This window comes from Chelonia mydas, chromosome 2 (assembly GCF_015237465.2).
Source record: "Chelonia mydas isolate rCheMyd1 chromosome 2, rCheMyd1.pri.v2, whole genome shotgun sequence".
Classification (NCBI taxonomy): domain Eukaryota; kingdom Metazoa; phylum Chordata; order Testudines; family Cheloniidae; genus Chelonia; species Chelonia mydas.
In genome coordinates this window covers 4,785,730-4,813,597 of record NC_057850.1, presented here as the reverse complement: position 1 = coordinate 4,813,597, position 27,868 = coordinate 4,785,730, and the positions used below count along the sequence as shown (strand labels likewise).

At 45.2% G+C, this 27,868-nt stretch overlaps 1 protein-coding gene across 5 annotated transcripts in view; it reads right to left on the bottom strand.

Moving 5' to 3' along the window:
- The window catches only part of ZC3H3 (zinc finger CCCH-type containing 3), a 340,425-nt gene that overhangs the window by 114,503 nt on the left and 198,054 nt on the right, over positions 1 to 27,868 (bottom strand). For all 5 annotated transcript variants that reach the window (XR_006288332.1, XM_043538977.1, XM_043538978.1 and 2 more), the window contains 2 exons: positions 23,136 to 23,329; positions 474 to 558 (listed from right to left, as the gene is read on the bottom strand). Coding sequence is in view for 4 of the 5 variants with exons in the window: in XM_043538977.1 (XP_043394912.1) it covers positions 474 to 558; positions 23,136 to 23,329 (279 nt within the window). In the remaining variant the exon portion in view is untranslated. The remainder of the gene's footprint in view (positions 1 to 473; positions 559 to 23,135; positions 23,330 to 27,868) is intronic.

Sequence of the window (27,868 nt, the reverse complement as noted above, 5' to 3'; positions counted from 1 at the left end):
CTCCCTGAGCATTTCACAGTCACTATCACCATCCTGGTCAGTTGGTCGGTAATATATCCCTACTGCTATATTCTGACTATATGATGACTATTGAAATATTCAAGACAGAGATACAGCTGTCCCATGAGAACACCCAACCTGGACCTAGAGGAAAGTCATTGTGAAAGGGGTTATTCAGAGGGGGTGGACATGTAACTTTGCATTCTGTGCCCAGGACAGGAGTTGGGTCTCAGCACAGGACACTGCCACTAGAAAACATGCAAGCTTCCAAAATAGAAACCATGTAATTTTGTCTCATTTATTGCAACCTCATAGCAGACGGCAGGAGAAAACCAGCAGCTTAGCAATCAGAAGCCCCATCGACTAAATGGCCAGTTAAACAGCTGGATATCAGGCTTCTTGCACCAATATGTGCATACATCATGGGCACCCTGCGAAAGGGGATCTTGCCATTCTTTCTTGGGAGTACAGACCTGGCAATGTATCGGCTTGTAGCTGATCTGTGCAGAGAGCTGGGAGGAGAATAACCGAGGCTGCTGGCTGTACAATCCAACCTTGCTGTTCAGAGAGAGAAAGAAACACAGACATACTCATTACAATTCACTCAGAGCCAAGAATTTCGCTGGAATTCACGAGACACTCAATATCTTATTGATTAACATACAGGAGGTGGCATGTAAAGTTCACACAGGGGTGAATACGCTCTTTGTGGGCTTGGATGCTCTGGTGCCTCAGGAGATTCTACAGCAAGAAAGAAGGAAACAAGGAACCTGGGAGAGGGCTGGGTTGGCACTGGAGCAAAAACACTCTGTACCTTCAGCTTGGTGCAAAGGAGCATTGCAAAATCTTCCTCTGAGGAGGGGGTAGGGTATCAAATCGACTCATAAAGGACACACAGTCCTGATCTAGTAAGCCCTCCCTGCCTGCGTAAGGGGCACCAGCGCCTGAGGGCCCCACTATGGCAGCTCCATGATTAAGTACCCAGGTAAATCCAAGCAAGTGACCTAACCCCACACACGGCCCTGAGTGTGTGAGCAAGAACCAGGCAGCCAAGCGCCTGAGAGTCAGAATGCCTGGTGCCGCTTCAGAACCCTCCAAATCCCAGTTGTAGCAGCTGTGGGGATGCCCCGCGCTCTCTCATGTTCAGACTGACTGACTCATGTACGTGTACACACATAATTAAATTGCCCGTGACTGGCATATGAAAGAGGGAATTAAAATCAAATTAAAAAAGGCCCGTATCTTGGAGTTCCAGGTGGTAAGAGTGCAGCTCAGTCACTCACCTGCCAGCCCAAGTGTGTTCCCGAGTGAGCGAGTGGGATCTGATAGCGTGTCAATGAGCTCTCCCTTCGCTCGAGCTGTCACTCGGCCCGCCGGTGACGGCACAGCCCCATCTGTTCTGTGTGCAAATCAAATGCTGGCGCAGTCGCAATCCAGGAGCGGGTGTCACATGCCTGTCTATCAGAGGCATCAAACATCCCAGCCACGGGGCGAAAACGAAAGCAGTCAGTCACTGCAAACATCTGGCCAGCTAACAGACTGATACAATTTGCCGACAACTGGATTTGGTTTTGCCGCAATCTAACAGAATATGAACCGGACGCTTAAGTTGCAGCTGCATTTATTTAGCATCTTTTCTTTCTATCTTTCTTTTTTTTTTTTTTAAAAAAAAACTTTACTTTCTGCTCGTTTCCCCCTTCCCTCTTCCCCAGAGCCTGCCTCGCTGTGGGAGTTTTGACAAGAACAGCCAGGCACCTTTTCAAATAGTTTTCAGTGTTAAAAAATGCACATAAACTAACTTGCTTGAAAAGAGGTACTAAAACCAAAACATGTTGGAGTGCAAAGGTGCTAAAAAGTTCGAGCAAATCTGTACTGAACCTAAAGAGCAGAAGGTGTTTAGCATTTTGCAGAACCTTCACTTCTCAGGGAATGGAAAAAAAAATACATGTTTAACTAAAAATGAATAAATAAATAAAACGCCTTCTGAACGTTTCTAGCTTAATAGGGATCCCTGCGCGAGGCTCCTGAATGCCTGCACATGGCACAAACACTAGCATGGAGCTGACCCTACATAATGAATAGTACTTTATTCCCTGCCACAGCAATGCAGTCCCCGGAGAAGGGACACTTATAGCAGAATAAATACAGCTCACATATTCCTTTTGAAGTTACTTGTACATTTCAGTGAGAGCAGTACTTGGAATCTGCCATGGGTATGTCTACACTGCAATTAAAAACCCACCGCTGGCTTGTGCCAGCTGACTCCAGCTTGGGGGCTGTTTAATTGTGGTAGCTCTGGGAGCCTCGCACCTCACTGGGTCCTAGAGCCTGTGCTCCAGTCCAAGCCCGGACGTCTACACCGCTATTTAACAGCCCCTTAGCCTGAGCCTTGAGACCCCGAGTCAGCTGGCACAGGCCTGTCACAGATGTCTAATTGCAGTGTTGACATATCCTAAGATTAGGGCCATGAATTCAGCAAAGTACTAAACAACTGCTTACTTTTACACCGACGTTTAAATGCTTTGCTGAAGGAGGATGGACTTTAAGAGCATGCTGGAGTGCTTTGCTGAATCGGTGGCTAGAGCTTGTGCTGTATCTTAGGGTACTCCTACTCTGCAACAGAAGGCACAATTGCAGTGACAGTGTGTTACCCATGTTAGATTTAATTTAGCTAGCGTGAAGACATGGTGGCATGGACCCCAGGGAGGGCTAGCTGCCCAACTATGTATCCAGAGTCCCTGGCACTTGTACTACTGCCGTTACCTCCGCCAGCTAGATTAAAGCTATATTTTAAAGCCTCTATCATTACACCTTCAATTGCAATGAAGGCCTACCCTTGGTTCCAAATGCAGTAGGGGTGTAACAAGGAGAAACCACATTTTTAAGAGGAACAATCTCTTGATTTCATGAGCCCCGTTTGCAGAAAGGATCTTTAACAATGACTATGGTTTTGGTGATAGTTTCATAGAATCGCAGAAGTCAGAGGTGGAAAAGATTAGCCAGTGCATCTATCTGCTCAGACAGCAGATGTCAGCACAGACAATTCCCTATCACATGCTCCAGTGTTTTGTATTGTGGTTGTTTGTCTCTCCTCTCCAAGAGTGGTCAGGAGCCCACTTACAGCTTTCATTTTTCTTTCCCTTTTCCTCACGTGCACAATACTATCTGCTTATGAAGTGTTATTGCTCTGCACTTCTATAGCACCTTTGATCCAGCCATCGCAAGGGCTTTGTGGCCTCAAACTAGGAAACATTATCATCCCTATTTACAAAAGGGGAAAACTGAGGTGCAAAGAGGGGTTAAATATCTTGCCTCAAGGTTACACAGCGAGTCAACAGGAGAGCTAGGAATAAAACTCAGGAGTCCTGGTTTCCAGACCCTGAATCTAACCATCCAAGTCAGGTCTGTCCAACTGGTCTGATTCCACCAAGGCCACATGCCGAGCCCCAGCCCCAGATTGGGAAAAGCAGACCATCTGCAACCAGCAAACACTGTGATGCTTCCAGCAACCAGGCAAGCATTTGACTTGACAGACCTGATGCTGGGGGAAACACAGTGGCCAGCTCTGAAAGGATCGTTCTGACATGCAACTACAGTCCAGTGCCGACATGTAGCAGCTGTGGATGCAAGCATCTCTTAGCAGGGAGAAAAGGAGTACTTGTGGCACCTTAGAGACTAACCAATTTATTTGAGCATGAGCTTTCGTGAGCTACAGCTCACTTCATCGGATGCATACTGTGGAAAGTGTAGAAGATCTTTTTATACACACAAAGCATGAAAAAATACCTCCCCCCACCCCGCTCTCCTGTTGGTAATAGCTTATCTAAAGTGATCACTCTACTTACAATGTGTATGATAATCAAGGTGGGCCATTTCCAGTTTCCAGCACAAATCCAGGGTTTAACAAGAACGTCGGGGGGGGGGGGGGGGGGGGGAGGAAAAAACAAATGGGAAATAGGTTACCTTGCATAATGACTTAGCCACTCCCAGTCTCTATTCAAGCCTAAGTTAAGTGTATCCAATTTGCAAATGAATTCCAATTCAGCAGTCTCTCGCTGGAGTCTGGTTTTGAAGTTTTTTTGTTGTAATATCGCAACTTTCATGTCTGTAATCGCGTGACCAGAGAGATTGAAGTGTTCTCCGATTGGTTTATGAATGTTATAATTCTTGATATCTGATTTGTGTCCATTTATTAATAATTGATAATTAATAATTATTAATAAATGGACACAAATCAGATATCAAGAATTATAACATTCATAAACCAGTCGGAGAACACTTCAATCTCTCTGGTCACGCGATTACAGACATGAAAGTTGCGATATTACAAGAAAAAAACTTCAAAACCAGACTCCAGCGAGAGACTGCTGAATTGGAATTCATTTGCAAATTGGATACAATTAACTTAGGCTTGAATAGAGACTGGGAGTGGCTAAGTCATTATGCAAGGTAACCTATTTCCCCTTGTTATTTCCTATCCCCCCCTCCCCCCCCAAGACGTTCTTGTTAAACCCTGGATTTGTGCTGGAAACTGGAAATGGCCCACCTTGATTATCATACACATTGTAAGTAGAGTGATCACTTTAGATAAGCTATTACCAACAGGAGAGTGGGGTGGGGGGAGGTATTTTTTCATGCTTTGTGTGTATAAAAAGATCATCTACACTTTCCACAGTATGCATCCGATGAAGTGAGCTGTAGCTCACGAAAGCTTATGCTCAAATAAATTGGTTAGTCTCTAAGGTGCCATAAGTACTCCTTTTCTTTTTGTGAATACAGACTAACACGGCTGTTACTCTGAAACCTGTCTTAGCAGGGAGACAGTTTACATTGTAAGAACTGACTTTACAAAGACAAATGGGATTCAACCAGACAAAGCACTGGGCCTGGTGGTGCAATGCCATATACTGAGCTGTTAAGTGACAAACCTAGGATGTGGAACGAACTTGTGTCCTGGGCCACGGAATGATGTAGGAAGGAGAGGTCAGGCTGCCAGGCTCTTCGTCACCTGTTGTCAGCCAATCTGCGGAGCCTCTCTCCTCTTGTCTCTCTCAATCTCACCTTTATGTGAGAGGGAAGGATGTGAATTGCACACAATCACCTAGGGACCTTCAGCTATTCAGAAGCAAAACAGATCTCAGTTCAGCTGCTGGGCTCTTAAGTGAAATCACGCTTATCAAACAGGAGGACAAATCCAGCTCAGGCTGAGTTTTGCCAGCCAGGCCCAAGGAATTGGGGGGTTCTCTTATTTGGGGAATGAAAGGACCATTTGTGGGACGAATAATGCTACATTTGAGCACTTCCCTTTGTGCGCAACCACATAAGCCTACTGGAAGCTTGGGAGAAAACCTGGATTTGTGCTGGAAATGGCCCAACTTGATTATCATACACATTGTAAGGAGAGTGATCACTTTACATAAGCTATTAGCAGCAGGAGAGTGGGGTGGGGGGAGAGAAAACCTTTTGTAGTGGTAAACACCCATTTTTTCATGCTTTGTATGTATAAAAAGATCTTCTACACTTTCCACAGTATGCATCCAATGAAGTGAGCTGTAGCTCACAAAAGCTTATGCTCAAATAAATTGGTTAGTCTCTAAGGTGCCACAAGTACTCCTTTTCTTTTTGCGAATACAGACTAACACGGCTGTTACTCTGAAACCACACACAGAATAGCCCCTTGAATGTTCCTCACCAATAATGAAGAATACAGGGCACTTACAGAATGCTTTCATACAAGAACCTCAAAACATCCTGAGAGTGGGTATTGATTTATGATCTCATTTTATAGGTGGGGATACTGGGGTGCACGGAGATGAGGTGAACGGCCATAGAGACACAGTTGGGACTAGAACATAAGTTTCATGATCTACCATTAGAGTCACATATTTTAAAGCCAGAATCTAGTCCATTGGTTCTCCACCTGTGGCCCGCGGTCCACTTGTAGCCCAATCAGCCCACAGCTGCAGCGGCCCATTTGACCTCCTCATGGCCACACATGTAGTATCTATATTGTGTGGATGTGTCCCACATAATCCATAGAGGGTGGCATATGCAGCCCACAATGGTAAATAGGTTGAGAACCACTGCTTTAGTCTGACTTCCTGCATAACACAGGCCAGAGAACGTCACCCAGTGATTCCTGCATGCAGCCGAATAAGTTATAGACTCATAGAATATCAGGGTCAGAAGGGACGTCAGGAGGTCATCTAGTCCAACCCCCTGCTCAAAGCAGGACCAATCCCCAATTTTTGCCTCAGATCCCTAAATGGCCCCCTCAAGGATTGAACTCATAACCCTGGGTTTAGCAGGTCAATGCTCAAACCACTGAGCCATCCCTCCCCCTGGTTGAGCTGGAGCAGATATTTTCAAAAGACACCCAATCTGGATTTAAAGACTGCAAGTCATGGAAAATCTACCCCATTCTTTGAGAAGCTGAACCAATGGTTCTTGACCTTGACTGTTAAATTACCTCCCGTTTAAATTTGTCTAACTTCGTCTTCCAGCGACATGCTCTTGTGATGTCTGGTAGACATCAGCTCCCTCCTCCCTGCATAGGTGCTCACAGTCTGGGATCAAGAGTCACCTAGTAACCTTCTCTTCGATCAGCTAAGCAGATTGTGCTCCTGAGGCCTGCTCTTCAGATCTCGAAGGATTTTTTGTAGCTCTTCCCTGAGCCCTCTCCAGTTTTTCAACATCCTTTTTAAAGTGTGGACACCAGAACTGGACAAAGTGGTCTCTCGAATGCTGCATAAAATGCCTCTTTTTGATTCTCATCTGTAATCGCATGCAAATGTAGACTGTCAGTTGCATATGAATTTCTGTGCTTGCAAACCAGCTTGCTGTTTGAAGTAATTTGACCCACCAAGTCTTCGCCAAGAGTTATGAAATTTCCAATTTCCATGTCGCTGATTTTAAATGTCTATATGCAAAAAATCTATCTATCTATGGACTGATGCTATCTATCTATGGACTAATCTATTTACACGACTTTTGTACTCTTCTAACATGCGGTCTGGCAAGGAGCCACACCAGTATATGGACATTTACAACTGTCAAGAGACTAAGGATTAAGAATGTGCTACGATGCATGAAGAATGCATATTTTCCCTTAAGGGATTTTACGACAAATAACTAACACCCTAACCACAGAGTTACAGCAACCCAGAGGCATTCTTGTCGACTGCAAAAGTTAGAAAACCGTGGGCTGGAATTTTTAACTGACCGAACAAAAAATCAACAGACCAACAGCTGGAACAGAAATCGCTTCACAGCGCTACTTGTGTTTTAGAAAGCTGCCTAATTATTTACCCAAACTGGACCTGCTCTGAAAACTATTTTAAAATTGCCTCAATATTTACACACTTGGAAACGGTCCATTGCTTACTTAATAATCTCAGTTAAAAAAACTGCATCGTTATGTATTAGCCTTTTAACATTATCAGTCGGGAAGTGGGTTTAATACATTGGGCTTTTACCCAGGACAAATGTTTTCAATCTCAATTTTTTGACGGGTTTCCCTGGTGCAAAAAGAATTTTAAAACACATGCAACATATTTTGCAAATCTTAAAAAAAAAAAAAAAAGGTCACGTCAGGGATACAATCTGTGGCCACAATCCTGCAAGTGGATCCATCTAGACAACAACGCTGGCCCAGATTCTCAAATGTGATTAATGACTTTAGAGCTCAGTTTATCACAGAATCACTGAAATGCTGGGCTGGAAGGGACCTCAAGAGGTCATCTAGTCCAGTGGTTCTCAACCAGAGGCCCAGGTGCCCCTAGGGGGCCGCAAGCAGGTTTCAAGTGGTCCACCAAGCAGGACCACCGTTCGACTCGCTGGGGCCCAGGGCAGAAAGCCAAAGCCCCATTGCATGGGGCTGAAGTCTGGGGCCCTGAGCCCTGCCACCTGGGGCTGTAGCAGAAGCCTGAACAACTTAGCCTTGTGGTTCCCCTGTGGCGTGGGGCACTGGGCAATTGACCTGCTTGCTACCCCCTAACCCCGGCCCTGGCTTTTATATGCAGAAAACCAGTTGTTGTGGCCCAGGTGGGCCGTGGAGTTTTGAGGCATGTTGGGGGTGTCTCAGAAAGAAAAAGGTTGAAAACCCCTGATCTAGTCCACCCCCTCGTGCCGAGGGAGGATTAAGAATACCTAGGTCACTCCTGGCAGGTGTCTGTCTACGCAACTGTAAAGGGGCCTGACAAATCCTGAGCACCTGCCCCCTGGAAATCAAGCCCTTTAAAGGTGTCTCAAGTCAGTCGACCAAAAAGTGAAGCAGTTAAAAAAAAAAATCACAAAGTTTGGGCTGCTAATATTTAGTATTTACACTACACTTTTCATCTTCAAAGCACTTCCATTATTAATGGACACTACCAACACTGCTGCAAGGGATAGATTATGCCTATTTTGCAGATGGGGAAACTGAGGGAGAAAGGTTAAGAACCTTGTCTAAGGCCACAGGGGGAGGCAGTGCAAGACCAAGAATTAGAACTCAGCAGTTCCTGGCTCCCAAAGCTCTGTCAGAAAGGGTGCCCCAGGTAAGCCATAGTCACTGCAAATGCTGCAGCGCATACACAGAACAGGCCCATCCGCTGCACCGCACATTCCAGCCGCTCCAATGGCATCAACACAGCAGGTGCAAGGAGCAGGGGCCGGGTTAATTTAGTAAACAGTGGTAATGACTCAAGTCGTTACTTTCTTGATTCTTCTCACTACTCTTGCTAAAAGAACCTGCTAATGCTGGTGATCACAGTGCAAACTATTACACAAAGCTCGCCCTCACCTACTCAGATGTCTCTGAAAGATTCTGAAGTCATAAACCCTCCTCACTGTTGGGGGTGGAGGTTTGAAGAAACCCAAAGGCGGCTTAGTGCTGATGGTCAGAGCATGACAGAAACAGGGTAGAGACTGGACTACATCTGACATGTCTCCTTCCCATCCAAAGTATTGTGTGTGTGATGAAATCAGAGTTGGCCTTGCAAAATTTCTGCACACTGAGCTGTATTCGAACCAGAGATGGGAAACAGGTTCCTTCAAGTTTTAGGAACACAAAGCTGTAGTGATGGGTTTAGATCCTGTGAAAAGACTAGGGCTCCCAGGTGTAATTATTTATACAAATTAATAAATAAAGAAGAAGAAGAAGATCAGATTCTGATTTGGGCCTCTCTCTAAATGACATGCGCCTCTCAGCAAGTTGGGAGCCATGAACTTATTCAACAATTGGTCTAACTTCAAATCCAGGAGTAAATACTGCTCTTGGATCTGCATGGCAAGTCATGCATGCCAGATTCTGCTTCCCCCATAACCTGGAACTCTCCTGATGTAACGATATAAATAGGTTTCAGAGTAGCCGCCGTGTTAGTCTGTATGCGCAAAAAGAAAAGGAGGACTTGTGGCACCTTAGAGACTAACAAATTTATTTGAGCATAAGCTTTCACGAACTACAGCTCACTTCATCAGATGCATGCAGTGGAAAACATTAAGGAGTTTTTAACTGATTACACACAGCACAGCCGCAGTGGGCTTGATATTTTATATCTTGCATAAGGGGCTACTGTTTTTCTTTTTCTTTTTTTTTTTTTTTAAATTAATGATTTTGTCCATCTGAGGCACATCATCTGTAAGAAAATACACAGCCCGTGTAAAGAGGCCGTTCCTCTTAATACATCATCTGTCCCTGACACTGCCTGCTCTGGCAGTTCTCAGCGTTATCCAGCAAGTGTGCTGAAAAGTGATTGTTGTACCTAACCCAGCTGCGAGACTCTGCGCGTCTCTCCGGAGGGAACAGGAGCTGTCATGTTCATTAAATGCATGATTACAGCTATGATTAATAGCGGGGTCGAGAGCCTAACTGCTTTTCTTTCAATCCTTTGAATGAATCATCAGCCAAACTGCACAGTAGCCTTGTCCTATCAATCCAGCTACTCAAGGATTTTCTACACGGTCCATCACAAAGCATCTTCCTCTGAACTTTTTGGTAATTTTTTTAAATGGACAAAAAAGCCTGGATTTATCCCTGCTTAAGCTGTTCTGCAACCACAAAACGTATTTACAACCAGTGGGCTCCAAGGCAGTGTTTCTCCTCCAGCACCATCACAACAATGCCAACCTTTGCCCTTAAGGTCATCACAGCAACTGGGACACAAATAAAGCTGATCAACAATCAGGAGATCCTTCATCTACTACCCTCATCTCCATATCCCCTGGTAGGGACACTTGATAATTTCACAGATAGCCACTTGAGTGCTGTCTGGGAGAAAATGTTCAGTGTCTTACAAAATGTGTTGGCTAGAGAGCTGCATGCAGAACCTTCTGAGGGGCTGATCTGAAACTGTGGAATGAACTCCCCCAGGAACTAAAGAACCATCACAAACCCCACCACACCAAGCCCCAAAACAAGACACTTCACTGCACATGCGGCTTCTCCTGGGGCAAGACTAAGAGAACAAAAAACACGTGACAGATAGGTCGTCACATTGCTACACTACTGGAAGGCACTCAGATCCTACGGTGGTGAGTGCAGTATAGGAACCAATATCGAATAGATCAGAATAGATGGCAGGTCAATTAACATGTCGCTTCAGGAGTCCGGGGCAATCAATAGATTAAAAATGGGGGAGGTATTTAGATGTCATCTTAATGTTTTTATGATCCATATACAATCTTTGAAAGTGATTCATATATTATATATATATATAAATTAGATGCAAATTGAATATTTTCCTTTGCACCAATATTAGCTGTAATTATTGCACGGTGTTAGCTTGGTTAATTATCAGTCCAGTTGTTCAGGAAGGAAAGAATGCCAGCATCCAAGATGTGAAGGACACTTTGTATACACAAATGCTTTATATACAGGGAAATCAGATTTTCCATAGAAAAAGCTTGAGAGAGAGGAGCAGATAGAGGACTTACTGAGTCAGGGATGCCCAGCACTGGAGGAGGGTACCATATAAAGTGAACATTCCCATGTACCAAAGAAGATTGGCAGAAGCACTTTAAGAAAGCACAGCTGGTCGCCACATTTAGTTGCAGCAGAGACCAAGGAGTGAATGGGCCACAGACGGAACTCAGCTCTCAGCTCTGGAGGCAGAATGCTCCAGGTCAGAGTGGAGGCAGGGTGGCCAGAGTAAGGGCCCCACCACGCCTGTTCTGTGGATACAGGACTTTGGTGCCCAGGGCTGTTGCTTTCTCCTACAATGTTTCACCAGCACAAAATCCATTTTATTTGTTTAAATCCCCAAAAAGAAAGTGAAATTAACGTACCAGGAGCAATTAGCACTCCGCACAGGTGATCACAGCTGACGGATGCTCCCTCTGATGGGCTTCTCCCTGGATTACCTTAATGGGTTTTTCCAAGGCTTCCATTATTTTGCCTACTTCTAAAGGGAAAGGGCTTTTGATGGAGCTCCCACCAAACAGCGCAGCTTTCATCCATTCCCCGTATGGCACTTCTGCACCATTAAACGCAATTTGTTCTGCTAAACCTGTTTAATGCATGACCTTGGCACCCAGGAAGAGTATTCTTTTAACCACAATGATTCCTTTAATAGGTCACATTATCATTGTGCTTTCTCTTCTACTGCACAGGCAGCCCTACTTCTCGGGCAGCGAACGAATCATTGCAGAGTGCTCTGGCTTTATTGCTGAACAAAAAGTTTTTAGGTTGGTGCCGAGGAAATTTATTTCTTTAATTATTATTCATTTAAGTGGGTTCCACCATTTCAGATAATCAGCACTAGCAGCTGCTGAGGTAATTTATTTTACTCACCAGACAGCGAGAGGCCTCATTCCCTACAAGGTAATGACAAAACAAGGTAGAAGGTACTATTAAAGCCAAGCAGCCACACTTTCCTCCTTGCTGACCTAAGTGAGCTGCAGACAGAGTCGTAAGAGGAGCATGAATGTCCTTGATACGAACCACATCCCAGAGCATTTTGTTATTATGGAAACACACCTGAGATTAAGTTAATAAGAAACACTTGTTTGTTTCTAGGTTATTAATATTATGGCTCTGGAAATCTCTGCAAGGAACCCCAAACCACCCAAAATGCTCAGGATTTCATGGCAAACTCCAAATTGGGCCACATCCAGCCATAAGATTATTATTTATGATGCACTACAAAATTGCATGTGCTTTATAAACAATTAGGTGACAAGGTCTCTGCCCACAAGAGCTTGCAATAAGGGTACTGTCTCTAGTACATCTCATCATACTGGAATAAGATGGTGAGACATCAAGTTGGCTGGCAGGATGCTGAGCGCAATTTACCACTCAGCATAGATCAGGGCAAGTCAGGTTCAGCCCTGAGTCAGCAAACCCTGATTAAACCCTTCTGGGGGTCAATTCAAAGCACAACTGCAGGTTTGGGAGGCAAGGCTGAGCCCAGCAGAAGTGGTGCCAAAGATGTCTGCTTGAGGCTCTGCAAAGTGAAATCACTGGGGGGTGAATGGGTCTCACTATTTTCAGCTCTTCCTAGTGTACTTAGGAGCTTGTAACAAAGCCTCTTTCCTCACTCCGACATCAGCACAATTCATCAGGCTTCTGCCCCAAAACTGAAATGTATAAGAAATTAAAGGATTTTCTTGCTTTCTTCCCAGTACCCAGCCTCCTCCAGGTATGAGAGAGCCTATGCAGTACGTACAATGGCTGTGGCTAGGAAGAGATGTGGACACCTGTTTACATTACCAGCTCAAGGCCAGAGCTGAAAAGGCCTCCATGCACAGAGTTCCCGTTGACTTCCCCAGGGGATCTGCCAGCAGAAAGCTTGTAGTACTGCACCCTTACAAGTTAGGCATTTCTTGCACCCCTGAGGGTGGCTGAGTGCCTAAGCTTGTGGTACTAGAGACAGATTAGCACTGAAAGGCAAATCATATTGGACTACAATTCTTTTGTGAGATGGCTCAGAGTTAACAATAAAAACATTTCACCTTTACTCTACATCCATTTAGCCCTCCCATACTCCCCCACCCCACCCCCGGAAGTATTATCCCCATTTTACAGAAAGGGAGGCAGAAAAGTTAGTAAACTGCCCCAAACCAGAGGTAGTCAGCATCTGAGATGGGATCAGAACAAGGAATCATGACCTCACTGATCGACTGTTCTGTCTCTGTGACTGAGGTGCTGGCATCGCTCCTGGGCTCAGAAAATCATTAAGAGCACAAATTCATGTATTGCACTAAAAGGCACAATTGGGGCTAGGACAATATTTAACAGTAGCAGACACAGGGCCCACAATTCATTTGCGGAAAGTGTCTCTGCATGTCAGAGCAGCAACTAATAAACCTTAAGAAGAAGAAAGAAAAGGGGGCATGTTGTGGCGAAAGCACTTCAGCTTTTTAAACCTTTTTCTTTCTTTCTTTCTTTTTTTATTTTTTTGAACAAATTAAACTCGAAGGGCTGGCCTAAAGCCAAGGAGCTAACTAGAGAATGGATTGTTCACACAAGCCCTCGGTGACATCACCAGCTTGGTTGTGGTGCTGAGCACTTTATCATCTGTGCAAATGTGGAAATTGCATTTCTGTGGCGCTCAGCACTTCTAAAATTAGTTGGTAAACAACCAGCAGATAGTGCACTTTCTTCAAATGCATTCTTCCCTGCTACGGAAGCTGACAGCTTGGCTCGGGCTTTTTTTTTCTTCCCCTTCCTTTCACCCGAGTATGGAGTTCCCCTGCTGGGTTTGAAATCATGTTTATTATTATTAGTCGTCCTCCTCTGGCACCATCCAGCTGAGGATCTCAAAGCGCTCTGCAAATGGTAATGAGTCTTGACTCCTTAATGCTACTGTGGGGGAGGGAAGTATTGTCATCCTCCTTTTCTGTTTGGGGAAACTGAGGTCCACAGAAGGGAAGTGGCAGGCCCAATGTGATGCAGCGAACCAGTGGAAGGGCTGGGAATCTGTCTAGTATTCCTCCAGCACCTGTGTACTATTGGAACATATCCAAGTATTTACAAATAATACCATTTCCCTCTCTCCTCTTTCCCAAAGTGTGGGAGAAACTGCCTTGTTGACAAATTCTCGTGATTTTATTCTGACTCTCATGATATATCCTGTTTTTCTTAAATTCCAGCTCTTGGAATCTCCTCATCATGGTAGAATCTCAGCCTTCATTAAAATTAAAAAGATAACTTTCTAGCCTTCGTGATTACAGAGAAAAGATTGAAATTCAAAAGGCAAATAAAAAGAATGAATTAAAAACAAAAAACAACAACTCATGATTTTGGACCATTTAGGGTATGAAAGAAACAGCCTGGTTCATTCATAGTAGTTTTGCTGTGGGGGAAGATGTGAAGGACTAGAAACCCTATCTTCTGACTCCCAGGCTTGGAAATCTATGCCAAATGTTCACCTTTAGAAAACTCTGCAAGACATCTGTAGAGGAAGTAAGTAGGGTTTAAAATCTTGCATGGTTGGCCAAGAGGGGATTCTGGCATGGCCCAGAGGCCAAATCCAGCCAACTGACTTCTGTGTCTTTAGTACACGTCAGGCCCATGACTAAACATCCCAGCTTGCAAATCTGCATCCTGATCTGAGCAAGATGGAAATGGAGCACAGCATGCTGGGACTGCAATCCCCATCCTCTGCCCTTCCGTATTACTGATGAAAGGGGCTGCAATCTGGTAATGGTAAATTAGGTACAGCCCTCAAGCTGCTATAGCTAATATGTGCTCCAATGGGTATAGTCTGAGTGCTCCAAAACCATCACAGCTCTACCATCTTGTTTTGCTCGACTCCTTCCTTTCGCTAAACTCCCTCATGTTCTCATGTATGTACTGCATATATTCACTCAGGCTCTATTCAATTAGCATTAACTTCAACAAAGGGGGCCATTTCTCATTAATCATGTTCTGCCTATAACTGCCTTTTAAACAAAACTGCAAGCACTGGCCATTGCTTCAGTTCGCCTCCTGAATTTGTAGTAGGGATGGGTGGGGACTCACTCAATCGTATCTAACAAAGGGCATCAAGTGGGTAAATATGGACAGGGGGACTTTACAAGGATGAGACCCAGAAACTAAACAGTGCATGGAGGAGAGCCTGAAATCAGCTTGCCTGCCACAGATGCCTCTGTGCACCTTCAATTCCATCATGTTACCAACAGCTTTAACTGTAACCAGGAGCAGTTCTTTAATAGATTGGGGTCAGGACTGCTTTCCGGACAAAGTCAAATCTTAATTTTGTTTCTGCTGCTTTCAATCTTGTACTGGGGTTGCTCTTTTTTCCTTTAGAATTTATGAAAAAAACCAAGGGTCCTTTTCCAGGACCTCTTCCCCATTTCCACAATGGGACATAGAAATTCCTTAAGTGCCTCGATTTTGTTTTGTAAGATGTGAAAAGAGCAGAGGCAAGGTTCTTTGTGAGCAAATAAAACTTATCAGCCTGTCCAATTAGAGACATCTAGCCACAAAATATGTGGGTGAATATTGTTTTAACCTGCTGCCCAGTTCATACTCCTTTGTTTCAGAGGCAGCATTGAAATCATCTCTGTACCCACCACTTTGAGGTGGCTACTAATGAAATGAAATTTAATGGTCAAGAAGACCCCAAGGTTAAAGGTTCATTCGTTTCTGATCGGCATGCTCCAACACGCACTGGGTGCCACAGAGTAGCAGAGTGACTCTGTAACCAGGTCAGCATTTTTATTTGCATGTTTTCCCCCCCGGAACCTTTTACCTCAATGGTTTAACCATGTTATATCCATGTTCTGATCTGTGCAGGCAGATGGATCTCGTAAGAGAACTTTGCTAAGCAAACAAAAAAGAAAGCAAAGTGTGTGGTAAGTGCATACACACACACTGAGCATAGGCATTGCATCCACTCCCTTTATAGGCATATCCTATCTTAGTTCAAAGGAAAAATCACATGTGTTGAGAAAGAACATTAAAATGCCACTACAGTCAGATAAGGGTCTATCATAAAAACTGCACTTTCCATACAGCCAGGAGGTCAGCTCTGTTGACTAACAGACTTGAGCTGAGGACTTTCCCACAAAAACATGCTTTTATTAGCTTTCACTCCACCTAGGCCTGCAGAACCACCACCACTATGGGAGAAGAGGTGACGGTCTAGTCTGGCTTCTGTATCAGCAAAAGAAATGATTATGTATGTTCCAATTACAGATATTTTGACTAACAGCAATAATGCATGAACCAGTCGCTCTTCTTTCCAGCCTCAACACACTGGTTTTGAAAAAAACTGCAAGGGATTCCTGAAAGTTGTTAGAAGTGTAATGCTCCTTTGAGAGAGGGATGCAAGGGGAAAAGGCGGACAAAATCCAGCACCGTGCAGATGTGACTGCCGCCATCATCTCTCCACCATACAGGGAACAGTGAGCTAGGTATGCGTGAGACGCCGTGGCGTTATTGGTAGCCATTAATTGGAATGGACCAAACTCCGCTTTCGGTTCCCTTTGTGCAGCCTCCGCTGAAGTCAGCATGACCATATGGATGTAAGAGCAAAACCTGGCCCTGGTTCAGCAGCATCCATTCTAATGGAAGGGTGCAATCTAATGGCTGTTTTTAGCTGTGCAGACCAATACTTTTCTTGCCTGTGTGCATTCAGTTCAGGTTTCAGCATAAAGAAACCCACATACTCACCCACCCCTCCTCTGCTCTCCTGCCCAAAAAGTGCATGGCACAAAGTTTACCACTCTCCGTCTTCATGGTAATGAGGTGGATTGCAGACAAGCAGCAGTAAAACTCCTGGTTTCCCTCTCACTTAGGGAGACAGATGACTTGCTTTATCACTTCTGGCAGCCTTGTGATTGGCCATTGAGATTGTATAGGGCTGGAATAGATGCAGCCCCAAGTCCAAATTCTTAACTGCTGTAGCAGTTAAAGTAGGCATTTGGCCTGGACAGCAAAAGTGAATTGGAACGGTCCAGCTGCCTGGGGGGAAAAGATTGGCAGAGCACATAACAAGACAGTCTGAACAAAGAGGACTAAATCATACTCAATAACACTTATCCGTTGCTGTCATATAGTGCTGGTAGATGACATGACGGAATGAAAGGATCGGAGTGTGGCAACAGCGCGTACAAAGGGAGGGACTCCTGGATAAAGCAGTAGCCTGTCTGGTTTGTTTAGCATTAACTAGCTACTGAAATTCAGTATTTGGCTTCTTGTCTGTGGCAAACATTGAGAAACCACTGCCTTGAACGTGACATCTGTGGCACCCGCTCCCAGAGCATATCGCACAAAGTAACTCCTTTCCCTTCTGCTCTTTAGATTTCAGTGTCTGCTCACTAGAAGCTAATCTGGCGCACAGCACAAGATTAGTGGCCCATCTGATTTGCGGGTAGGGACATGTCAGAATTTTATCATAACTCTAATTGTAGCCGTGACTCAAGGAGACAAAATACTGACCCAATAAATTCAGACGAAGAGCAGAATCACAAGGCAAAATTATAACCCACCTTAAGTAAATTCCAAGCTATTAAATTGTCAAGAGTGTTTCCCATCTCCTTGCTAGTCCAAAATACACTATGTTTTGCACTGAAGGGGAACTGAAAAGCTCTCTTTTAAATATACTTTTTAAAGTGCTCAAGATCAAGATTACGTGGATGTGTGGAGTCTCATACACAACAAATAAATACGATTTTGCAGTCTGACAGCCCCACCTGTCCTGAAGGAAGGAATTCTGATATTCAATGGAATTCACCCTTTCCGAGCAGGAGAAAATATGGCTACATTCCAAAGGAGGTCACACACAGAGACAGAGCTATAGGGGTATAAACTGAATGGCCCAAATGGCAGGGGTCAGAGGGACATTCAGAACAGGAGGGATTCAAAACTAAGGGCTCTTTATTAGTGTTGGGTTCCCCCAAATCTGAGATCACCCACTCCCCCAAACATTCACTGAACTGGCTGACAACACAGGTCCTAGGGTACCTATTGAAGCACAGACCAGACCCAGGGCAAAGTCCATTAATTCCTTTCTTATTATAGTGAGATAATGGCAAGGCTTTGCAAACCCTCATCTAATTTCAATTAGAAGAAAAAAATATTTGCAAAACCTTAGCAGATGATGCACAAAGTCTGCCTGCCTGGTTTCATCCTCTGACTTCGGTCCCTGAGCCACCCCTTGTTTTCTTTTCAAAAGAGTTACAACAGGTCACCTTTAAAAACTAACGCACTTGAAAGCCATTTCCTTACCTCTTGCCTAGCAACTCCCAAGTTCAGGGTTTCATGTTTCTTCGGCAACAGTTACTGACCCTGTAAACACCTACAGGTAGAGCATCTCTCAGCGCATCCTGTGCTGTTCCAGATGTTCATCAGAAGAAACAATGGATCCTGAACACTGGCCTTACTGGGTGGAGAGCCCTAGTTCATCTTGAGCAGAACTACGTTAGTTACTGTTTGCTGAGATTGACGGGACAAACAGGCTCATCAGAAGCTTGTGCTAACACCGTCTAAAGGAAAACGCATCCAAGAATAAAAATGGTAGGTTAATTATGTCCTTCCAAAACACTCCGCTTTCTGACACAAGACTCTTCTGAGACCCCAAGTATTTAGAGAGCCATAAAGAAGTGCCATCCTAAGGAGAGTGATAATTAAAGGGATAGCCTTACGCATTTACCTTATAATCTGTATTAATTTTCAGCAGCAAAGGAGATTATTCTGAATTGGCTAGTGTGTCTGTGTATGCCGCTGCCCTCTGCTGGATAGCATCAAGACTGCTCAGCTGTGTGTGTCACAGGCTCTATACTGCTCACAGCTAATCAGGATTCTCCTTTAACTTGAGTGGCAAGGGCCTGTGCTTTTGGAGCAGAAGGATCCACGCTGTATTCTCAAAGAAGCTTCAGTGTGAAGCACTGAATGTCTGTGGTTTGCAGCAGAGCGATGGCAAGGAAGCCGGAGGCGTATTATAATAATAGCCACTCTCATTGAGGGGCCATGGAACATTATTACTTTTTTTGCTTTCATTTGATGGCTGCCTTAAAAAGAACGTATTTAGAATTTGAAAACCACTTCTTCACAGACCTTTGTGGCAGGCTGAATTCTGGACCTAGACTAAGGGACAGTCACCGTCAGCCAGACAGAACGTTGGCCCAGGATCTCCTCCAGCTCGCTGGGGCTCCCTTTCCCCATCACAGCTGTTATTGTACTGCATGCTCATTTGGGATCGCAGAAAGGACAGGTCCAACTGGCAGATGGACTTCCCCAATACAGTAATCACCCCCAGCTTTGAATCAGCCCTTCCCTTCAAGCCGACATTAGAAGCGGCCTTGGAAGCTTAGCTGACTCCACTGTGGGCCACCACCGCAAAGTGCTGAGTATCTGTGGTAGGTGCTACGACTGCACCTACTTCCATCTCTCTCACAAACCTCAGAGATACACAGGAGCCATCTCCAAGCAGGTCAACAACAGAGCAGAGCTTTTACTCTAACACTGGTAACCTCCTTCCATATGGAACGTACCAGTTTAGTGTATTCCTGTTTCCAGCCCTTCTGCCACTTTATAATCCAACAAACTAACTGCCCCCTGCTGCCTAGAATTATACTTTCTACCACTACTAAAAACCAAGCATCTAGGTATCTCCCACCATAAGCCAGGGCTCGAGACTGGGATTTTCTAAACTACTTAGAGTTAGGTTCCCAATTCCTATTGAAAGTCAATGGGAATTAAGGGATTTAGCCATTTGGCATTTTAGAAAATACATCCCCTAAATGTCAAAAATCTTCGTATCAACCCTTGCCGGCTAACCTGGCTCGCTCTGTGGTTTGGCCCACCTGCTTTCCCCTTTGCGAAGTTCCCCCATACCTTTTCCCACACACAGTAGCAAAGCGATGGGTCAACAGTTTACAGGTGGGATCAAATGCTTTTAAAACAAACAAGAACCTGTGCATGTGGGTGCAGAGACAGCAACAGGGAAGACACTGTATAGTACCTGCCTGCGTAGCCAGCCACAGGGTGGGTCTCCGTCCTGAACAGGACTAAGTTGTGAAAATGCCAGCTAAAGCTTCCTTCCCAAACTGCTGGCCAGACTTCTTTTAATGCTCTCAGAAGGCAGATTACCTGGAAACGATGCTTCATCAACTTTCCACCCCTCTGACCTCCTCAATATCATCATCTCTGGCATTATCTGCACACTTCTTCATTTCCCATCGGCATGGCCTGGGAAGCTAATCCCTGGTTTAAGCTAAATCTCCACCCTCTTCACCTACGGAGATGATATGGCCGTAAGCATTTCTCATCGCCGTGGTTACTTTTCTAGCCTATCCCTAATTTCCCACTCTCAATTTTCTCTCTCGCACATTTACCATCTGCATGTAAGCTGGGGGAAGTGGGGGAGGGTGTTTATTCTTTGTTGAGATATTGCCATTTGCTCTTAATTTCTGCCCATTTTTAAAAACTTTCAGAGGCTGCTCAGTTCTTCTGCTGACAGGATTTTTGTGCCTATTCAAGGCTCTCTCTCTCACTCACTCTCTAATCCTGTTCTTTATGGGTTTGTTTAACCGCACTGGCTGCCAGCGTCCCTTTTAAATATTTCATTTGCCTTGGGCTTTTGCTCTCTTTTGGGTTGTTTTCAAGGGGGGAAAAGAGGGAAATTAGATGTAGATTGATTTTTTTCCTGAGTTAATTTGGACAATAATCGATTCCAAAGATTTTCCTTCACCTCATCCTGCACTTCTGTGAAGTCGGGGGTTGTGGGCACACTGCCGAAATGCCACTTTCAGATACAGTGAGAGAAGCATTTCAGTTCTGTTTACACTGTAATCAGCAGGCCCCAGGTGCTCACCAACTTCTAGCTTGTTTATCATACCTCGGTTATTTCCATTGATCAAGAGAGGGGAGAGGAAAAACCCTCCTAAAATGATGGGATGTTCCCCCAAATATGCGAGGCAACAGAACTGTATACGATCGTCTGGGAACGTTTCCCCTTTAACTGATTCCACTCTAGTTATCCCAGTCAGCATCTGGACAGTTGAGATGTCCTTCCCCTCAGTAGCCTAGGCCTTTCAAATAAGCTTACTATATCGTCTTTCACATGTCCTGAGCTCTCTTTTTAACCTGTCAATCTCCCAGTGTTTTAAATTATATTTAAAATTAAACCCTCACCTTTGTATCAAGTCATAGAATCATAGACTATTAGGGTTGGAAGAGACCTCGGGAGGTCATCTACTCCAACCCCCTCCTCAAAGCAGGACCAACACCAACTAAATCATCCCAGCCAGGGCTTTGTTAAGCTAGGCCTTAAAAACCTCTAAGGATGGAGATTCCACCACCTCCCTAGGGAACGCATTCCACTGCTTCACCACCCTCCTAGGGAAATAGTGTTTCCTAATATCCAACCTAGACCTCCCCCACGGCAACTTGAGACCATTGCTCCTTGTTCTGTCATCTGCCACCACTGAGAACACCTGAGCTCCATCCTCTTTGGAACCTCCTTTCAGATAGTTGAAGGCTGCTATCAAATCCCCCCTCATTCTTCTCTTCCGCAGACTAAATAACCCCAGTTCCCTCAGCCTCTCCTCATAAGTCATGTGCCCCAGCACCCTAATCATTTTCGTTGCCCTCTGCTGGACTCTCTCCAATTTGTCCATATCCCTTCAGTAGTGGGGGGACCAAGTCAGATCCAAGTACAGTAACGTTAATTTACACATCCACCCTCCATCTCTCCAAAACTCAACCCTCTCCCACCAAAAAATGCTACATACCAACCACTTGACTTAGCTGAGCTTTATTATAATTAGAAAGGCAGAATGATCCAGCAGTTAGGGCACTAGCTTTGGACTTGGCTGTGCCACTGTAAGGTCTACCGTGCAGCCGCTCGCCCATCGGCATAATTCAACCACCTCCAATGAGCGGCAGTAACTATGTAGGCAGGAGAGCATCTCCCGCCGACATAGCGCTGTCCACACCAGTGTTTTTGTCGGTGAAACTTATGTCGTTCGGGGCTGTGTGTTTTTTCACACCCCCAACTGACAAAAGCGCCAGTGTAGACATAGCCTTAGTGTCTCTGTGCCTCAGTTCCCTGCCTGTACAATGAGAAGGGAACTTCACAACACCTCAGTGAGGTTGTGAAGATAAATATATTATAGACTGCGAGCGGCTCAGCTATTACAGTGATGGGGCCACATAAATACTCGAGAGAGACAGCCAGATTATCCCTGTTGTTCTTTATGACAGTGGTTAGAGAACGAACACCTGCTGAGCACAGACAGAAATGGAGGAAAATGCACAACAGGTCCTCAAGCCCTGGATTGCTTAAGAGAAGTACATAAGACTAGCTGTCAAATACAACTGGGATAGGCACACAGGCCATTCTAGACTAGGATACTGGTCAATCTAGGTTTGTCATTTTACCTCCAGCAGTAACCAACAGCTGACACTTCTATAACAAAAGTGATGAAGACGTGAAACCAATGTTATTGGGACAAATATCTCTAGAAGCAGTTAACAGTCACTGCTGATCTACTTACCTCAGTATTAAGTTTAATTTGGTGAACCCAACAGATGCCTTTGAACTGGATGAGCCATTTACAGGCAGCACTATCTTAGGTAGCTATAGGGTGCCCATCAGAGTAGTATCTCGGCAACTCTGGTGTTTAGGAGAATGACAGGATCTCACCCGAGTTCAGGCAGTCTTCCCTTTGTCTGGTAAAGCAGCTATGGGTAGGGCTGTCAAGCAGGCTATGGGAGGGTGGCAACGATAGTTCAGGCACATACTCCTGCAGGGTTTTGCTGTGTTTGGGAAGAGTTAAAATAGTCTCACAGAGTAGCAGAAAGAGTGTCTGGGGAGAAGCAGCAGCTGCAGGAACACTGCTGGGCTGGCGAGCTTTAATACAGTGGGGTGTTACGTCTCCATAAGCTTCACCTTGCTTTTACCATCTCATAGCCCTGTTCAAGAACATACATATTTCTCATCCAGTCAGACTAAAGGACACAGTATCCGTGGCCTGCGTGGCTGCATTAGTTTGCTTCTCTCCCACTTTGATTTCTGGTTTTTACTGGCCCCTTGGTGGCTGGGACCCTTCATGAGCAAGCAGGGGACAAAAGCGAAGTGTAACGTGCCACACGATGGAGTTGGAGAGATGTAAATGCGGACATATGTTGCTCAGTTTGTCTCACCGGGAATTCACACACACACACGCAAATGCTCAGCACAGAACACAGAGGCATTGTCATCACCTACCTGTTCTACTGTGGAGCTTGTGACTCAGGTCGCCACCCCTGACCGGGGAGCTGGAGGTTTTGGACAGTTTATTTGCTGATACCCTGTACATCACGCCTCCTATATAGCAAAAGCCTTTGTTCCTCCAACTCTGTTGCAGCTGCTGGGATTTGCCGCCTAGGGTTGACTGGCGCATTTGGTTTAATACCAGAGATCTGCAAAGACAATGAAATGCCACAAATGGGAGAAGAGGTGAGCTTTGCATCCATAAAGCTATCCAGTGAAGCTTCACTTTGCTTCAGACTTCATGGACAAACCTACCAATGCAGGGAGTCTTCTGGGGACAGGATCCAGCCCCACCTACGGCCACTTGCTGTGCGAGCTGGATCCTTCCTGCTCATGCTCCGTACTACCATAATGATGGAGAGCTCTAAGTAACTAAAGGAATCAGGGGCTCTCTTCTCCTGCTGTTTCACAGCCCAAGCTGGAGGAAAATCATAGATTCCCCCACTCCTCTTGTTTAACATCTATTGACTACTTCTTTTAAGGCCCTTCTGCTCCTCAGCTCAGGACACAGTACACCTTCATTCCCTCTTCCCTACAGGCCTGAGCAGCCCCGTCCTCCCCAAGGTGGAATAGAAGGTTGGGGAAGTGCTGCTGGGAGGAGAACTCTGGGTCTTGAAGCTGGCTGAGGGGGGCTAGGGGACATCAAATGACTTCCCAGGGCACCCTGGCTTTGGTTGACCCAGCCCTGCTCACTAGCCCTAAATATTGCTGACCGATACCGTGGACCTCCAACGCTGAACCCAAAGAACAGCTAAAACCTGGGCTGTATACATGGCTATTAGTGCATGACAGCATATAGCACAAGGAGGTTTCTGTGTGCCTTCTAAATATAGAGCCGACTTTACTGCTACCAAAATACATACATGTGGACACAGCCATCCCAGTGAAACTGGGCACAGGAGCACTCGGCTGCCCAGTGGTTTGGAACATCCTGTCCCTAGCCCTGGCTCATGGAAGATCCATAGCTGCCAAGGGCAGGAAAACCAAGCTCAATGGTTCATTTAAAGCCACAAGTTGGCTCTCTCTGAGGAGCCCCCTTTTTGCACCAATGCCGGAGAGGATGCCCTCTCTGCAGAATCTCCCCAAGAAAGGATGTCCTTCCTAGCCAGATGGAAGGTTGGGGCAGCCCAGACGGGGCTGGCAGCCCAAGACCCATCTGCAATCAAAAGTAGCTAGCAACAGCCGTAGGCCTGGAAATCCACAGTCAGGTGGGACAAACACCATCCGGACTGTGCCCCACTACTGCAGCTGAACAGAGTCTACCCAAACTTACTGGAGCCCTAAAGCTGTAGGAAAGTGATCCACAAACTGTGGCCCTTCAGTACCTCTTTAGGGCCTTACATGTGGTTCTTGTGGGAGGGATGAGAATGGAGTGATACCCCTTACTTCCCAGCAGTCAATGGGACAAAGGTGTAGCACAATCACATGGCCCTGGTGCTTTTAGGACACTGGAATATGATTAATCTAGGGCCTGTTGACAGCTGCATGAGATGAACAGCAGCTGATAAAGGCTGTAAACTAACACCTTAGTACCAACTCTACCCTCCATGTGCTCATTCACTGCAGGAAACCCTTCCAGTTGACAGACTGACTTTTCCTATGTAATGGCAGCTTGCCTTCAATCTGTGTAAAGCCGTGTGCCTCATTTTTGTACATATCTGTTATGCATACAGAGCTGTTGTGGCCAAATCAAATCCACTCAAATATCAAGTCCTCTTAACCATTTACCACTAATCCACACAGTAATTTGTTTATGCAAATTACAGCTCTAATTTTGTATTAGTACAATTTATGCTCATAATGCTATTAACAGAACGTACATAAACCACGCATTACTGAAGAATATCTGTAAATTAAGGCCTGGCATCCCATCAGCAGAACGCAAACCCTGGGAGCATTACCTTTAAATGAAGATGTGCTGCAAAGAAAGAGAGAATTGTAAAATGTAATAGTTACATTTATTAGTGCTTAGTTTGACAGTCTATTCATTTAATATGGCTGTTGCCATTGGCTACCAACCGTACATATCTGCTTGCGAGTTTCCACAGATGCAGGGCAGGAGAAACCTTAGAATGAATGGTTATGCTGCGGTATTCTGCAATCGGATTCTTTGGCAAGCCCGTCAATGTGCCTTTGGGACTTGTGCACCTTATTAAAGATCTAAAAATCTGTGTTTATAGCAAGGGGACTCACATGAAATGGAGAAAGAAACTTCCCTGTCATTCTTGTACAGTGAAGTTAGCATTTCTAATGGGGCTACAAACAGCACAAGCCCAGTGGTGGGATCTCTAACTGAACAGACAGATGTGCGTGGACTGGATCGCAATGCAGAATGAAAGAGAGTTGCACCTGATTTCCTCCTGCATTCTCTCCATGGAGCCTCTCACCTCTGCCGTCCTAATGTGCAAATCTGTGACGTAGTGAGGACAGCGGCCCAGTGGTCAGAGCAGTAGCCTGAGAGTTGGGAAAGCTGGGTTCAAGACCCTGCTCTACCACAGACTTGCTATGTGACCTTGGACAAGTCACAATCATTTTTTGCCTCAGTTCCCTGTGTGTAAAATGGGGATAAATGCGCTTCCCCACCCTACAGTGGTGTTGTGAAGATAGATGCAGTAAGATGATGAGGCACTCCATTACGTTGGTAAAGGGGGCGATTTAAGTACCCCCTATAATAAGCCTGACTATGCTACGTCACGGCCTAGTGACCAGCCTGCAGATGGGAAACAACCCCTATCTTCTGCATTTCAGAGGTTTGTCAGCTTGGTTCCAACCTGTTTTCTTGGCTCATCCAAACCAAAAATCACGGTGAAAGTAGTTTTCTCTCTAGAGAGATCGAGTTCCACTGGTCTGTGGAAAACAGGATTCTTTAGAGATCAGAGGTGCTTGGTGTGCATAATGTTTGGTTCTCAGGAAACCTCTCTGACATCACAAGGAGATCCACGCAGAGCCTTAAATTCATAAGGCCTGGCAGGAGTGAACCTCATCTCCAAGCTACACTACACTGCAACGTGTGCTAGGTAGCACTCTCCTGGTGGGCCATTTGGAAGCGTCAGCCAGTGCAGGATGGACCTACCCTCCTTTTAGGCAGGGGAGACAGGACACAGCATATTAATCGCATGTTAATCCCATGCGCTTCCTGGTGTAATTCAAGACCTTGATCAGCCTCTAAAAGGCACATAGTGCCTGTCTCAGGCACCACCTCTCCTCCCCCTGAATCCCATCATTGCAGGGGTAAATACCCCAGGCTTTGTTGGTTGGTTCCCAGAGTGGAATTCCAAGGACCTGCGGTAAAGGCCTCCCAGCGGTGGGGCTTCAGCTGTCGAATTCACTCACAGCACAGACATATCAGAGCCAGAGATTGATCTTCAAGGCACATCTATTTGTGTGGGCCCTAGCAAAATTATGAGTATTAGCACCCCTTGGAAATTAGTCTCCCGGCTGGTTAGCTCCTCGGTCTGGTCTAAGGGAACTGAACTAGATGCTGTGAGAGGATGCACTGAGTTCTAGTGTACATACATTAAGAATGGACCCTGATACCTTAGTGGTGGACACCTTATTACGTTAACACAAATCGTACATTATGCTAAACACACAATAAAAAGTTTCCATAATCATAAAGCATTATCAACACTCCCTGGGCAAGAGAGACCACCTGAATTACACCCCTCCACTATCCTTCACTCGAACAGCTCCATATTTTAACCTGGAGAGACGCATTGTCAAGTGGGTCTACATGCTAGTCATTCTTACGTTCCCATTTTGCATTAGTCTTGAGCTGTGGACCACAGCCTCTGACAGATTTGTATTCATTTATAGACTGCAGGGGCTCAGAATAAAAAAAAACAACACACATTTTGAGTCATGGCATCTCCATTACATCTCCACTTTCGCTGCCTACTTTCCACATCCAGGAAATATTAAAGATAACCATGTTGCACAAAATGAAATGAGTTCAGAGCCAGATACTATTTGTACGGCATTTGTAGCTTGTGTACTAACTTCCTCACTGCAAAACCACAGGTTCTTTGAAGTCACACACCTTCTGCGTGGGGCACTGGAAACTCAAAGCTAAAGTGAAGGTTTGAATTTACAGGGGAAGGGTGATTTGGGGGCTAAAGGATTGAAAGGAGTATGTAGGGTCTGTTCCCGTTCCTGCCCCAAACTATGTGACCTTGCAGACATCATTTAAACTCTGTGCCTCAGTTTCCCTCATCTGTACCAACAAGAAGGCTGAGTGGCTTAAATGTTGTAATGCTTGTAAAGCGCTTTGAGATCCTTCTATGAAAAGCACAACAGATGCTCAAAGCATCTCTCATGTACCTATAAAAACACACACCTTCAAAGAGCACAAGCCTCTTTCAGAGCTACACAATGGCTTGCATAGACAGGCCTGTACTTAACGTGTCAATTACTCTGTTGTACTTTGAGGGCTCTTTGCTTCTATTTGCATTAGATTGCAGGGTTTTACTAGGAAGATCCTTAATACAGACACCTGCATTCAGTATTGTTCTAAATACAGAGACTCCGTAAACCCTTCTTTGGAAAGCATGCCTGGAAAAGGCCTCATTAAAGCTATCCACCCTAAGGTGATTGGTGCAGTTAGTTTCCTTTAAATAAAGTATGCTAGGTAAAAGGTAAATGCTGCATAGTTTCACTAGCCGTGATAGTTGTAATATGCTACAGCTGTG